The sequence below is a fragment of the Takifugu rubripes genome, chromosome 19 (assembly GCF_901000725.2).
Source record: "Takifugu rubripes chromosome 19, fTakRub1.2, whole genome shotgun sequence".
Lineage (NCBI taxonomy): Eukaryota > Metazoa > Chordata > Actinopteri > Tetraodontiformes > Tetraodontidae > Takifugu > Takifugu rubripes.
In genome coordinates this window covers 8,880,430-8,894,018 of record NC_042303.1, presented here as the reverse complement: position 1 = coordinate 8,894,018, position 13,589 = coordinate 8,880,430, and the positions used below count along the sequence as shown (strand labels likewise).

Genomic DNA, 13,589 nt, shown 5'->3' with positions numbered 1-13,589 from the left:
GTTTGTCAGTCTGTTATTACTGTACCCATCATGCACCGCGCCTCTAAAGCGCGACGTTAATGTTTAAACCGAAGGAAACGTTATATCTGTTTACGCGATTGAAAGATATGTTTTTTCGGTTATTTCTTCTATTTGAATGTGTTCAACGGATTGTCTATAAATGTAGTCGTAAAAATAAAATACCAATTATAAACGCCACAAGGATCATTTCCTTGTCATGGTTGATTTTGACCACAAGAGGGCATTAATGTCAAATAGAGACTTGTGTCTCATAGGAACATATCCTCTGTTGGAGTCGGGCTTTTAATTGTTTTTTGGAAAAAAAGACAAATTTTTATGTTATGAAAAGTTTATATATAGGTTTATATATTATCATGTACAAAAACGTATCACTATTATCGCTTCAGATGTGTTTTACTTCCTTCTTGATTATGGCATCATGCAATCTTATGCCTCACTTTATGCACGCAGACATAATTGCAATTTCTAAATGCAGATAAGAATCAGTGGCTTTTGGATGATGATAACAAAGAATATACATACAAATGTCAAAGTGTTGCATTTTAATATGCCTTATTTGCAATCAGTGATTTTACCTGGCTTAAAAATATTTTACACAAACATAGCAAAGGTAGTTTGGATGTGTTTCACCTCTTAAAACCCATTAGTGCGTTTAACTGCTTTGAGTTTATTTAAATACAAAAAGGAGCATTTGAAGAACAGGCAAGGTGCTAATCAAGCTGTGAATCTCTGTTATTATAGATAAACATTAAATACCTATATACAGTTTAAAAGTTAGAATTCAACCCTTGAAATTATACATTGTGCTGTGTTTTGACACAAGTGGCATTCACAAACACAGGAGCTTAAGCTGCTGATGGGAATGCGTTCCCCTTTACTTCATGAGGCTCTCTTCTGTGTACCATATGAGGACCTCCTCTGCTTTTCTTTTCAAACCAAGAGCAGCTATTCCAAGTGCCCGGCTCCCTCCTGTCAACTTGTCCTCTGCAGAAAGAACACACCTTATAAACACCTTGTTTAAAAAGCACATACATCTATGCATGGGTGTAGTATTACACAACAGGTTACATGCCACAACTGAAAAGCTACAGTACCGCTGTAGTAATAGAGTAAGGCCATTCCCACTGCAATGCTGAAGCAGCTCATGAAGAAGACAGGACCTGGGAAGAGGTAATATCATTTTAAAAGGTAATGAGCTTATTACAGATGCTGTCAGATTGATGTTTTGAACTCCAAAAAGGCATGTTATACTGCACTCAAGGAGGTTTTTCTCACCTCTATCATTCAGGACATGTCTCTGAGGGCAGTCTTGCTGATACTTAAGTGGATCTAAGCCATTTGGAGAGAGGACAGAAACACCTGGGATTTGGATTTCATCATGGATTATTGAGCATGTGATGAATGCTACTATATCAAAATAGGTATTATTGAAACAGTTCAGGTGGACAAACCTCTGAGACGGAGCCTTGTGGGCAGGCTGTAGTAAACTTCCTCAACATGCAAATGCAGAGCTCTGTAAAACTCCCTGCAGGCCTCTTCTCCTTTGCCTTGCAGATGTGTAAGAAGCTCTCCCATCCGAACACTTGTGGGTACATCCAAGTTTCGAAACTGAACGTTAACAGCAGATATGCAAATAAGTTTAATGTTAAAAAGCAGATGTTTGGGGAAAGTTTTGGGGGAACTATAATTTTGGTTTGGGGTGTTCTGTCTTGAAGACTTACTTTGGTGGCCTCCTTGTCTGTAAGGATCTGTGGGTAGATTCTGTTCAGCTGCAGGATGAGCTTGTCTACCAGCTCCGTGTCCAGCCTCCAGTCAGCTTTGAGGAAGGCGCTATCTTCTATCAGCTGTTCACGAAAATCGTCTAAACAGAGACACATTATACAAATAGCTTGCTTCGGCAAGGCTGGTACACCAACCAGTCTGATTTTAGATTATTTAATTGAACATGAGGACCCTTTTAGATTTTGTTGCATGTCAACAGCAGAGGAATTTTAACAGACGTGCCTGAGCTGAGGTCTGTCAAGATTATCAAGTGCAGCGATGTGCTCGCAAGAAAAGTCAACTTTATTTAAGCTGCTGATCAAATAGTTCCTTCTACTGTCAAAAACTTTGCAGAGGAAGGACTTATCGCTTTTATTGACACTGCGATAACTTTTAAAGTCATTAACAGAGCCGAGGAAATCTAAGTGATCTGTGACTTACAAATCTGTGTTTAAAAACTAAACAAAAGTAAGGGGAAAGGGCGATTAAACTCTTTTTTTAAGTACAAAAAAGTAACGAACCTCCCATTGTGAAGTCCCTTCTGTCCTCTGTTGGCCACGCCCTTTTACGTCACTTCACATTGGGGCGGGGTTTTCGTCGACGTCGAGGAAAAAATGGAAAAACCTTTCCTTAAACCGGAAATGACGCCATTGTAGCGACTTGTTAAACCCATTTTACCCTAATGTCTTACGGGTTTATCCAAGTGACAGAGATTTTAAAGTAAATTAGCGTTTAAAAATAAATGTGAAACCTCACATTTAATTACTTTTGAGATTTTTTAAATGGCATATTATTGTTCACAAGTTCTTCCTACAACATATTATTTTAATCTTAAACAATACGCAACGGAATTTATACAAAAATATGTAGCTGTTGGCCATTTAACTGTCATATGTGTGAAATCCATAGATTAAAAACAAATAATGCATTGTAGATGTAGAACATTGGCTGTTGTTTCACTAAAATAAATTAGCCAACCCAGTACTGATAAAATCATATTTATTTCCCCCAAACACACCACAGTTGTTAGCAAACAGTGAAACGGTCATGGATTTTGTTAGTGTTTTACCAGAAGTCTGTCAATATTTTAATTCCAATTGGACACTTCCAAGAAACACTCCCTCGTGAAATTATGAGGACAACAATAGACATGCAATAGCCTGGATGGAGACAAGAATACTTTTTGTGTAAGAACAATATTGCCTACTTTGAGATAATCAGTTTTCAGTTTGCTTTCCCTTGTCATGCAAATTGCACATGAACATCCAAAACATACAATAGCATGGCAGGCTTATTTGCAGACAATGGACTTTAAGTTTATAAAAAAAAGTGGTATTACATTAATGCACATTTAAAAAGAAAACTCTTCAAGAATAAAGTTTATGAATACTATTAACATCTGACCTTAACTTAGAAATCTTTAAATACGTTTTGTATTAATACATTTCTGTAATCACAAGCATACCTTAAATCTCCAACTGCAATGTCTACAAATGAGAAGCGCTCACAAAGGAATCCGAGTTCAGACCTTCAAATTGATGCTTCATAATTGCAGGGTCAAGATAATAAAACAAACAGAAATTGTGATGAAGATCTGTTGCTTCTATTGGCTGTCTGAAAGGCACCTCTAGATCTAAGGCCAAATTAATAAAAATAAAACCAAGGCATAGAAGCTTTTTTATGTTGACCTAGGTTGAGCATACCATTGTTTGTTTTTTTAAATGATCACATAATCTCTGATTTTATAATAAAAATAAATAAATGAAAACATGTAGAATGTCAATAAATCTGTCAGATAAACATGCACAAACAAGATATAATACTAAAATTAGTACTGTTTTAGATAAAAAATAAAAGAATTTACCTAAGAGCAAACACGATAAAAGTGCTCAGTCAGGGTAAAACAGGCATCAGCAAATACTCATTTTAGTGCTTAAACCTGGGTCAATGAGAATATAGACCCATAAGATGAGCCATTAAAGAAATGCACTGGACTGCTGGAGTCTTCTTTCAAGCTGCAGACATGAGTAATTAAAAGGAATAATTCCAGCACTTTAAAAAAAAGTCCTTGGCACAAACTGTTAGATGCAATTCTTGAGTCTGCAAGAATGTTGTATCAACCATGACGAGTGGAGAATTGGTGAGGATAACAGTCACACTGATGGAGCTCCTACAGAACACCACTCGAGATGAGTTTACTGAAAAGACAAGAATAGATTAAAAACAGACAAGATTAAAAGACAAGACAAGATTAAAAGACAAGATTTTAAAAAAAATTGTCTCACCATATTAAAAGAAAAAAATCCAAAAGAAAAACACACCATGACAGTTTAAAAAGGCTGAACTTTTGCATTTCATTTGAGCTATAATGGCTACAAAAAGTGAAATTTAAAAAAGGAATAAATTCCAAGCTTTGCAGAAATTGGGGATCTATGGACAGGTTCACTCACATGATGGGTAGAAAAGCCTCCTTTGCCCTTTGTTTTGCCCTTTCCACCCGCTGCTGCAGCGCTGCTGCGACGTGCCTGCTTGTGGTCAAACTCCAAATCCTCCAGGCGCTGCGTCAGGGCCAGTTTCTGCTGGATGGCCATGCGCAACAGAGAGTTCAGGGTTTTCTTTTCATCCTCTGCCACAGCCAGCTGCCTCTGCATGTCGTCCAACTGTGTCACGTATTCGTCACACCTGAGACGGAGAGGGAAGGCAAAGGTCAACCGTTACAGGACAACATTCATTCCAGCAGGGGGCGCAGTTTCGCCTGCAAACGCTCCTGCTGTTCCACGTTTTCTCCTTCTCCCAGACTGCGTTTTCCAGATGGGAGGATGTCTTTGCCTGGCTCGCACAACTATTACATCAGAAGTTTCCCAGCATGCTTTGTGGCTTTCCAGAGGCAAAATGCATTCAGTACAAACACCAATATTTCGATTATTTATACTTTCGGAAGTTCATGTTCCAGTCCAACAGATGTCATGGTGGGAACAAACCAGTGATTATAAATAATTTTACCTTGTCGCAAACATAGCTCGAAGAGAAGATAACGTAGCAGCATCCTCTTTTAATGCCTTGAGTTCATTACGGAGTTTCATCATCGTCTCCATCACCATGGCCTTTTCACTGTCATATTTACTCTTCAGGTTGGCCAGAGCAACCTCAGCCGTCTAAAGGAAACCAGATATAATTATTAATTCTTGTGCTGATAAAAATCATACTGATCATTTCTGGACAAGCCTGTTCTGGAGTACAATGAACATCACTTCTCTGAACCAAAGCACACATGTGGAACATTATCAAATACACGCAGTGTTGATGTAGACGCACAGAGCGGTTTTCTGACCTGCTTGTTTGCTTTGAGCACAGCTCTGAGTGTAGCGATCTGCTCCCTTTTGGTGCTAAGCAGGGACTTGAGTTTGAGGATCTCTTCCATACAAGCCTCTTTGTCCTTGTCTGCAACAGAGCTCAGCTCCATATTGGCGAGTCTCTGACGTGAAAGGTCTGTGGTGCGGTCCACCGCCTGCTGTAGGTGTCGAATTTGGTCCCTGATGATAGCTACAAGGTTGTAGATGTTCATTGGCTCTGGCCGTTGCTCCAGGGCAGGAGCCAGCGTAGTCGAGGTGTTGGCCGATTGGGAATTTTTAACCTCGGTCTCAAGCATCCCATTACTGAGAAGTAAGGAAGACTGGTGCTCTTTCCCTTCTTGCCCCTTCTTTATAATAGCTTTGCCCTGCTTGTAGTAGTCCAACATGACGCGGTTAGGGGTCTCATTGTTGCACATACACACGTGGTTGTACAGATTGGCTAACTCTTCACTGAAGGATATGAGCTCGTCCTGGGCTACGTTAAGGCTGCCCAGCGACTCTCCTGCAGCCTCGCTGACCAGACGGAGCTCTTTTTCCAGACGAGCCATTTGTGCTTTATCCAACTGGCTGATCTTTTCCACGGTTTGCAACTTTGACCTCAACTCCTGGACGTCACCCTCCAGTCGGGCCTGCTCCTCTTCATACTGATTTCGACACTTCTCGTACTTTCCCTTCAGAGTCTTCAGCTCCTGCCTCAGCTCTCCGGCTTCTGACATGGCCACCGTGTACTTGCACTGCAGAATCTCAGGCCCGTTTATATCGAGCTCATAGTAGTCTCCGTCGTCGTGGCTGTCTCTGTCTTTTTCGCTGTCGAGGGCAGACTGGCGCTCCTTACTGGCCTGAAGTTTCCTCATTGCACTCAGATTCTCAGTAAGTCTGTTGACCGTTTCCTTTTGTTCAGACACTGTCCCGTAGGCCTGTTCTAGCTGCTTCTGGCTCTCCTGGAGAGAGTTGATAAGGACTACTTTCTCCCTCTCCACCTTGACAAGACAAACATATTTTCAGTGAACACAACTGCTTCTCCAAAAATATTTTTTTTCTTTTTAAGCTGTTATAGCATCAACTGATAAATTCACAAATGTGCGTGGGCAATCTCGTGTTCGTACCTGCATAAGCTGCTGTTTCAGTTTCTGAATCTCGCAGATGTTGAGCTCACTCAGCAGGTCGTCCACCAGGCTCGGAGCCGGCTTGAAAGCTTCCAATCTCTTGTTGTCATCGTCGTCTTCGCTCGCCTTCAGCAAGCCATTTTCAAAGCCTCGGATTAGATCGTCGTTGTCGGGCTCGGTGGCGGCGGAGGGATCCTCGTGGAGTTTCAGGTTGTCGATGGAGATGCTGAATGAGCCGTTGTACACCGATCCGCCGATTGTCATGTAGTGGGAGAGCTCTTTTCGCAGGGTGGCCTTCTGCTCACGCTCCGTTTTAATCGTTTCCAAGGCCTCTGTCAACTGTCGCTCACTGATTTCCCTCAGGCGCACGGCTTCCTCCAGCTGACTGTGGAGACACTGGGAGTCCTCTTCCAGCCTGCGGATCTCGTGTTTGAGACCTTCAAATTCCACCTTAGCAGATAGGAAAAGATACCAAAGAAAGGATGTCAGTAATCTCGTCTCTTAACCGTTTTATCCCTTTCGGGGTCACAGGGAGGTTACACAATAAGTGAAGGCAGAATCCACCCACGGGTGAGTTGCCAGTTCATCACAGGGCCCTATATGAGCATTTGTTGACTCGGTACCTTGCTCAAGGGTACCTCGGCAGTGCTCTGAAGGTGTTCTGGCACCTTACCCTACTACCAGAACACCTTCCATGTTTTGTCTGCACTGGGGGTCAAGTCGAGAACCCTCCACTTCTCAGCCAAGTTGCCAACAAAGCAAAAGTACCAACGCCCTAGGATGTCAGTAATTTCACTTTTAAATGAAAGCCAAAGTCTTTTTTATTTAAAAATTCAAATTGAAAAATCAACTCTTCCTTTAATCTTTAAATAACAATAAGTATGTAATTCAACACCCACACGTACCACCTTGCTGGTCTCACCTGGTTCTGCCTCAGCACAGACACTTGCTTCTGAAGGGAGATGTTTTCCTCCTCCAGCTCGCTGTAATCCTGCAGCAGACGAGCTTCCCGCACCTTGTACTCTCTGATGTCAACCCGCAGCTGACCTCGCTGCAGCTCTGCCAGCTCTGAATTCTAAACATGTGGGGAGATTGGTTGTTACGCATCACAAACACTTCTCTGATTGCTAATTGTGACCAGCTCATGATCACGAACTGCGAAAAGGGGCAGAAAACAAAAGGCCTGAACAACACCACCGTAACTGATTACTGTGACTTTAATTGTGACCACACTGTGTTTGATGCAGACATGCCGGGTGAGAAGAACAGGGACCATCTGAGTGAAGCTCTGTCACCGCAGGAGTAGAGAGAGGGCCAAACTTTACCCCACCCTTTTCTGCCTTTTATTATCATCTTCATGAGTGTGACATCATAAACTGTCCCACACAGCCTCCGCCGGGCGACATGATATGGATAAAAGAAATTTGCAAATAATAATCAATGATAATGCATTTGTCGCCACTATGTTAAAATGTCACTCACACACACACACAGACACACACACCCGTACTGGAGCGGACTCTGATATCATCATAATTTATATATAAACTGTTTTAATCTGTCCTGTGTGAGAAACCCAAGGGGGAATGAGGCTAATGAACAAGCCTGATTCTGTTATGGTTAGTGACTTGTGATGACCAGAGAGGTATGATCACTGTCTCCACCTGAAACTATATAGTTTTGAGGACCATATTGTGGCCAACCAATTGTGTGTGACGTCATGTGACGTGCTGGGGTGATTTCGAACCCACCTGGAGTTCGCACCAAGCAACTTCCACCCAGGTGTCCGTGTCCAGGCCTTTATAGACGGTCTTGAAGGATCCCCTTCCCAGTTCAATATCGAACTTAAGGAAGCGTCCCCCGGGTGATGTGGACACGGCCTTCATCCCTGGCTCCTCTTCGTTTTCGTCGCTTCCCGCTTTACCTGTGACGTCCGAGGACACGACCTCTGCCTTCTGCTCTCTTCTATCCACTTTCTCCTCGTCGGCGCTCAGGCTCTCGGTGGCGCTGTCCTTCAGCCCCACCTGGCTCTCCGTGCTGGAGGTCTCCCCCAGGCCGAGTCGGACCCGCGTGCGGCTGCGGTCGACGATGGTCCGTAAATCGATGTTGAGCACCGGGCTGCTAGTGACACACTCCGGCATCTCCACCGACTGCTCCTCGGAGTCCACAAAACTTCGCCGGATGAACCTCTGGCGCACGAGCCCGTGATAGTTCGGGTAGGCGCTGGGGTCACTCGCCCCCCGCAGGGCTGCGTTCTGGATGTTGACATTGTGGTCTGTGCCGTTCTCGTACACAAACCTGCGCTCGTTGACGTTAATGTCCGCGTCTAAATTGGGCGCCGATGAAAACGCGGATCCCAGCTGTGGATCTTTCCTCGAATCGTCCACTGAATCCATCCCGGTACCTTAAGCATCCACCGGCGACATTGCGTAGCGACGATGACGATGGTGGTGTCGGTGGTGGTGATGCTCTCCCGCTGCTGGTGGGAGACTTTGCTGCCTACCTGCAACACGCACGGCCAGTGACGCAGTTCTCCAGCTGCAGATGAATGGCCTCACTTGCCTGGGACTGTTCGGAACAGCGAACATCACCACAAAATGTCCAGCTCGGAGGATGCGCGCTTGGCTCTCGGGCACTTCATCACGCCCCAATCCTCCGTGCTGCAATACTGCCGTTCAAGTTAAATCTGATGTCATTGCCAGGCCAGCCTATGAGCTCACGGAAACAATGTCCTACACGTTGCATAAGCTTGAAAAACGTAAACGCCTGGCGCGTTCTGCAGTTAAATCACTGGCCTCTGTGGACAGGCCAGGATGTGTCGGCTGTGCTGCGCATTAATCCCCCCTGAAACGCATCACGGGCTGACCGAAAGCGCACGCAGCTTTTTCTGTAAACACTCCGATCGATGCCAACAAACTGCAGATATTCCGTGGGAATAAAAATCGAAATAAGCTCCGAGAAGTGTCTGTTCGGCGGCGTTCCTTTAAGCCGCCTACACTTGCTTGCATCTGTGGTGAACCCGGGATAAGGCGTCCATCAGCTTATGCCCACTGCGGCAGGAGGCAGGTGGCTCTGGGCGCATCTCGGCTGGCGGCCGGGGTAGCTGTCTCCAAACACACCGTCTTCCAGGTTTGAAGAAAGAAGTGCGATATTTGGTGGTGCACGCCCCTAGCAACAACACGCGCCCGATGACTCGGCACGCTGCGAGGCGGATCCTTCAGCCTCATGGGGAGCTCATCCCCGTCCGCCCTCGCCGTGACGCGCCGAACCTGCAATAGGAAGAGGCCGTGCTGAAGGCGTCGATGTCACAGACTCCTGAACCTCCTCGGCTACATTTTAATATTTGATTCATTGATGGATGTGAGGGGGTCTGTTCGAATGCGTTCTTCCGGAGATTCTTTGAGTTTTGCAGCTCTGTTTTAAATCACAAAGTATTTGGAATCTCTTCGAACTCGCGGGCCTGTTGCATGGAAATTATAGTGGAAGCTGTTGGGCACAGGAGACCATTTGGTCACAATTGTTACACTTTTGTTGGAAGCTCCTTATTCAAGCTACGATGGTATTTCTGTATATCTTCAGCTTGGTGCTGATGTGACCAACATGAGTCAGCATTGGTCTTTATGTATTGTTGGACCCCCTGTTCCATTCTATCTGCCATTCAAGTCATGCATGAGAGCTACAATTTATATTTTGGTGTTTGAATCTTTTTTATATATACCTTAAATTAGTCAGAATTTCACCCTTCACGTTTTGAGGTTTGGGTCTTATAACATGACTTTAATAGTGAGTAGAATGGAACAATAAAATGAGTAACAGGGAAGTCAGAATTCAGGATTCCCAGATAATGGGCCGCTTCACATTTTTATGAGGCCAAATTTAGTGGAGGATCGTCAAGGCAACTGTGGGAAGAATAAAAAGACTGGATGGTTGCAGCCCAGCCTGAGATGACTGGTCAAAAACAGGACCATTTCAGTCAGGGTCTATACGCTGGTTCTCATTTTCTGGTGTCACGAGTCCAGATGTGTTTCTTTTGGATGGATCTCTCTTTCGTGACGTGGCTTTGTATTTTAGATCTGTCATCTGTGGATAAAATACTTATAATCCTATAGGATGTGGTTTTTAGCAATAACACGTGTGTGTCACTAATGAAATATTTTGACGTCACAACTTTTTAGATAAATTAAAGTGTGCTGAACATTCCCCCCTGTCGAATCTTGTTGATGCACTTGACATGATAGTGATGAAGGGTTTTTGAAGGACAACACGTTCAGGTATTTGTGCGGCCAGCGTGATTAGCTGCAGAACAAAGGGCGCTTGTATAGAACTGCACCAAGAACTGAGCACACGCGAGGCAAAAGATGGTGCGGGACAGCAGATAACAGCGGGCACTTCGCCTAAGAATGCGCTGTAATTATCAGTATTATATGTATAATACCCACTTTAATGGACTACCTAAACTGTGTTAGATTTGGCCGACACACTACCTTTTCCCCCTGTCCCTTTAAGAGCCCGCAATGTGCAATATTGTCGTTTAGACACAAGGTGGCGGTAAAGTCGTTCCATTTAAACAACCTGTCATTAAGTAGCTGCGCGTCTGATTACGCTTCAAAAGTTGAGCATATGCGTCACGCTGGGTGTATTACATAATTGTTCCTGCTTCAATAGTGGAAATAACAACAGGGAAGCTTCTATTTCACGCTTTCACTTCTGTTATCTGTCAAAAAGCTGGGGAACAATCGTCTGTATAAGATGGGGAAGAAGGGGAAAAAAGGGGGAAGAAGAGAAGGAAAGACAGGAGTTCGAATCCCACCCGACCCAAAAATGATAGAATTATTTTTGTAGGAATGGTTTGTAAAACTTTTAATTTATAACAAAGAGAATATGTATGTACAATTGTGATCAAAATGACATTCACATTTAAGCATTTATAAAGCTGAAATTGTCAAAGAAACAAATGAAACCTTGATACAACTATGAAATAAGATGTAAAACTTGCAGTGGAACTCAAAGGGCAGAACAGGCCACAGGGATAAGCATATTAAAAGTAACAATACTGCATTACTGTCTCATCTGCTTCAGCCACTGTTCTTTGGTGAGAGCCTCAGTCTTTGGACAGTATATTTTTCCTTTGTACTGAAGAGGGTGGCTGATGGTCCACTGGAGGCAACTGCAGGATCAATTTGCCGTAACCTAGGTTTTGCCTGTCCAGCTGTATTTGCTGGCATATGGTATGTGTGCAGCTGGTAACTGGGGGCTGGTGTTGGTACTGTGGCAGAGAGATGGGTTTTGTTTTTGCAAAGGGCAATGGGTCAGCTGGCCGTTGCACACCTTGCAAAAGAACAGACGCCTCCTGACCCTTCAGCCGTTGGTTATTCCACTGCATGAGGGTGGTCTGGTTCACTACAACACGTTGAAGGGTTGTCTGCTGCATTAGTGTCCCATTGCACAGAACCAGCTGCCGGATCTTTTTGTAATCCTGTAAAATTAGAGACCATCGAGATACGCTGTGTTGTCCTCTTTTTTGGGGCTCGTATGAATGTTGCACAGCCTCGCGAAGATGGTCTCAATCAGGCGACAGCAGTTTGGCCACTGAGCTGGTGAACCACTTGAGCCAAGAACACACCGTTTTGTACTTTCCACCCCAGGAGTGAACACAGCCTTCTTTTTAGGAGACCTGAAGTGCCCAGTTAGCCACCGGTCCTGATGTCTTGCAGCATACACAATCCTGTCTTTGTCAAATTTGTCAAGACTCTGCCGCAAACCCAGAATGGTGCTAACTTGTTGATTGTTCAGGGTCAATCCCGTCTGCTCTCGTAGCTCCACCAAGTATTCAGCCAGTTCATCTACACGGTCCGTTCCAGGAATGCTGCGGTTGTCTCCAGCCTGGAAAATAAAAACTGATATTTAGCTTCTGTGGCATCACAATTTCCTTGTCACTACTTAAATTCTTGCAGACAGACAGATGTCAGGGACCCGACGAGAACCCAAATGTGACACGAGAGTTCGACGGAACACAGCTTTATTATCAGGAATAGACAGCAGACAGGATTCACCGGGGAGCCGGCAGGATAGAATAGTTGGGGAAGGTGGAAGGTGATCTATAGATCGACTGAGAATTTATTTATTTATCACTTACATCCTGTTGTGAAGAGGACATGGAAGAAGGAAGCTGGGGCTGAAGCAAAACTGTAGATGACTGAAGAGGAGGCCCAGCTGGAGGTGGAGGAGGCACGGCTGGAGGTTTTTTTGGTAGACATTTTCTGTCATGTTATAACATAACATAACTCAGCTGCAGAGGGCACTTTTCTATCTGTAACAACAAAAAAACTTACTCTTGTTTCACATAACATAATAGCTGACTAATAAATGTGTAAACACCCTGCTGAATGTAACAGTTCACCGTGTTAAGTTCTTCAGAGGTATTTTTATCCTGCTAATAGTTATAAATCTAGATAGATTATATCCTTTCTGTCTATACCTGAGGGAAAAATGTAGTCTGCTATCTGAAATGATTAATGTAAGTCGTTTTAGGTTGGTCGTTTCACCTGAGTGTAAAGGTCATGCCATTTCTTTGGTCTGTCATAACATAACATAATGTTATAACAAGTAATCAGAAACGACGCAGTCCAGCGTACAACTGCCAAAGAAAACAAGCAATTTCATCGGCAGAAAAAAAATACAACCAGCTAAAGCTCCGGCAGCAACTGCACAAACTTTATTGCAAAACTCCCGATGATCAAGTTACATTAGCGGTACAAATGCCTGACATGACTTGGACATATTGCATTAAGCATTTACGGTGATATTTTATGTGAAATGAAAAAAAAAACGTAACGAATAACAGACCGCAATTTGCGCACGTACCTTGTCAAAATCCACGTAGATGTCCGGAATAAACAGCGGGCAGACTTTTAAATAATAATTTATAGGTTAACATGCTACAATGATTCTCACTAACGGTGCTACTTTTTTGCAACATTTTTGCTCTAAATTTTAAGGTTCTATGGTCCTTCGGAAACCAATTAAATCATATTATGATCACACTGTCCTGCCATTTTAATCAATATTGGGCTTTATTTAAACGTTTGTCAGTCTGTTATTACTGTACCCATCATGCACCGCGCCTCTAAAGCGCGACGTTAATGTTTAAACCGAAGGAAACGTTATATCTGTTTACGCGATTGAAAGATATGTTTTTTCGGTTATTTCTTCTATTTAAATGTGTTCAACGGATTGTCTATAAATGTAGTCGTAAAAATAAAATACCAATTATAAACGCCACAAGGATCATTTCCTTGTCATGGTTGATTTTGACCACAAGAGGGCATTAATGTCAAATAGAGACTTG

The 13,589-nt window shown here is 43.5% G+C and overlaps 2 protein-coding genes across 3 annotated transcripts; both read right to left on the bottom strand.

The window, feature by feature from the left end:
• Positions 1-547: 547 nt before the first annotated feature.
• LOC115247007 (caspase recruitment domain-containing protein 19-like) lies at positions 548-2,373 on the bottom strand. 2 transcript variants are annotated; one of them, XM_029827375.1, is made up of 6 exons: positions 2,304-2,373; positions 1,743-1,882; positions 1,473-1,629; positions 1,297-1,380; positions 1,116-1,181; positions 548-1,005 (listed from the first exon to the last, which is right to left on the bottom strand). In XM_029827375.1, the coding sequence occupies exons 1-6, from the start codon at positions 2,308-2,310 to the stop codon at positions 896-898; spliced, it is 564 nt and encodes a 187-aa protein (XP_029683235.1). In that variant the 5' UTR covers positions 2,311-2,373; the 3' UTR covers positions 548-895. The 2 variants fall into 2 exon arrangements, with proteins under 2 accessions (XP_029683235.1, XP_029683236.1); XM_029827376.1 differs by having other exon boundaries at positions 1,297-1,350.
• A 391-nt stretch (positions 2,374-2,764) lies between these two features.
• LOC115247001 (protein bicaudal D homolog 2-like) lies at positions 2,765-9,735 on the bottom strand. Its single transcript, XM_029827362.1, has 7 exons — positions 7,993-9,735; positions 7,164-7,316; positions 6,242-6,691; positions 5,114-6,115; positions 4,786-4,937; positions 4,233-4,464; positions 2,765-3,980 (listed from the first exon to the last, which is right to left on the bottom strand). Exons 1-7 carry the CDS (start codon positions 8,635-8,637, stop codon positions 3,978-3,980), a joined length of 2,637 nt encoding a protein of 878 aa, XP_029683222.1. The 5' UTR covers positions 8,638-9,735; the 3' UTR covers positions 2,765-3,977.
• Positions 9,736-13,589: the final 3,854 nt, after the last annotated feature.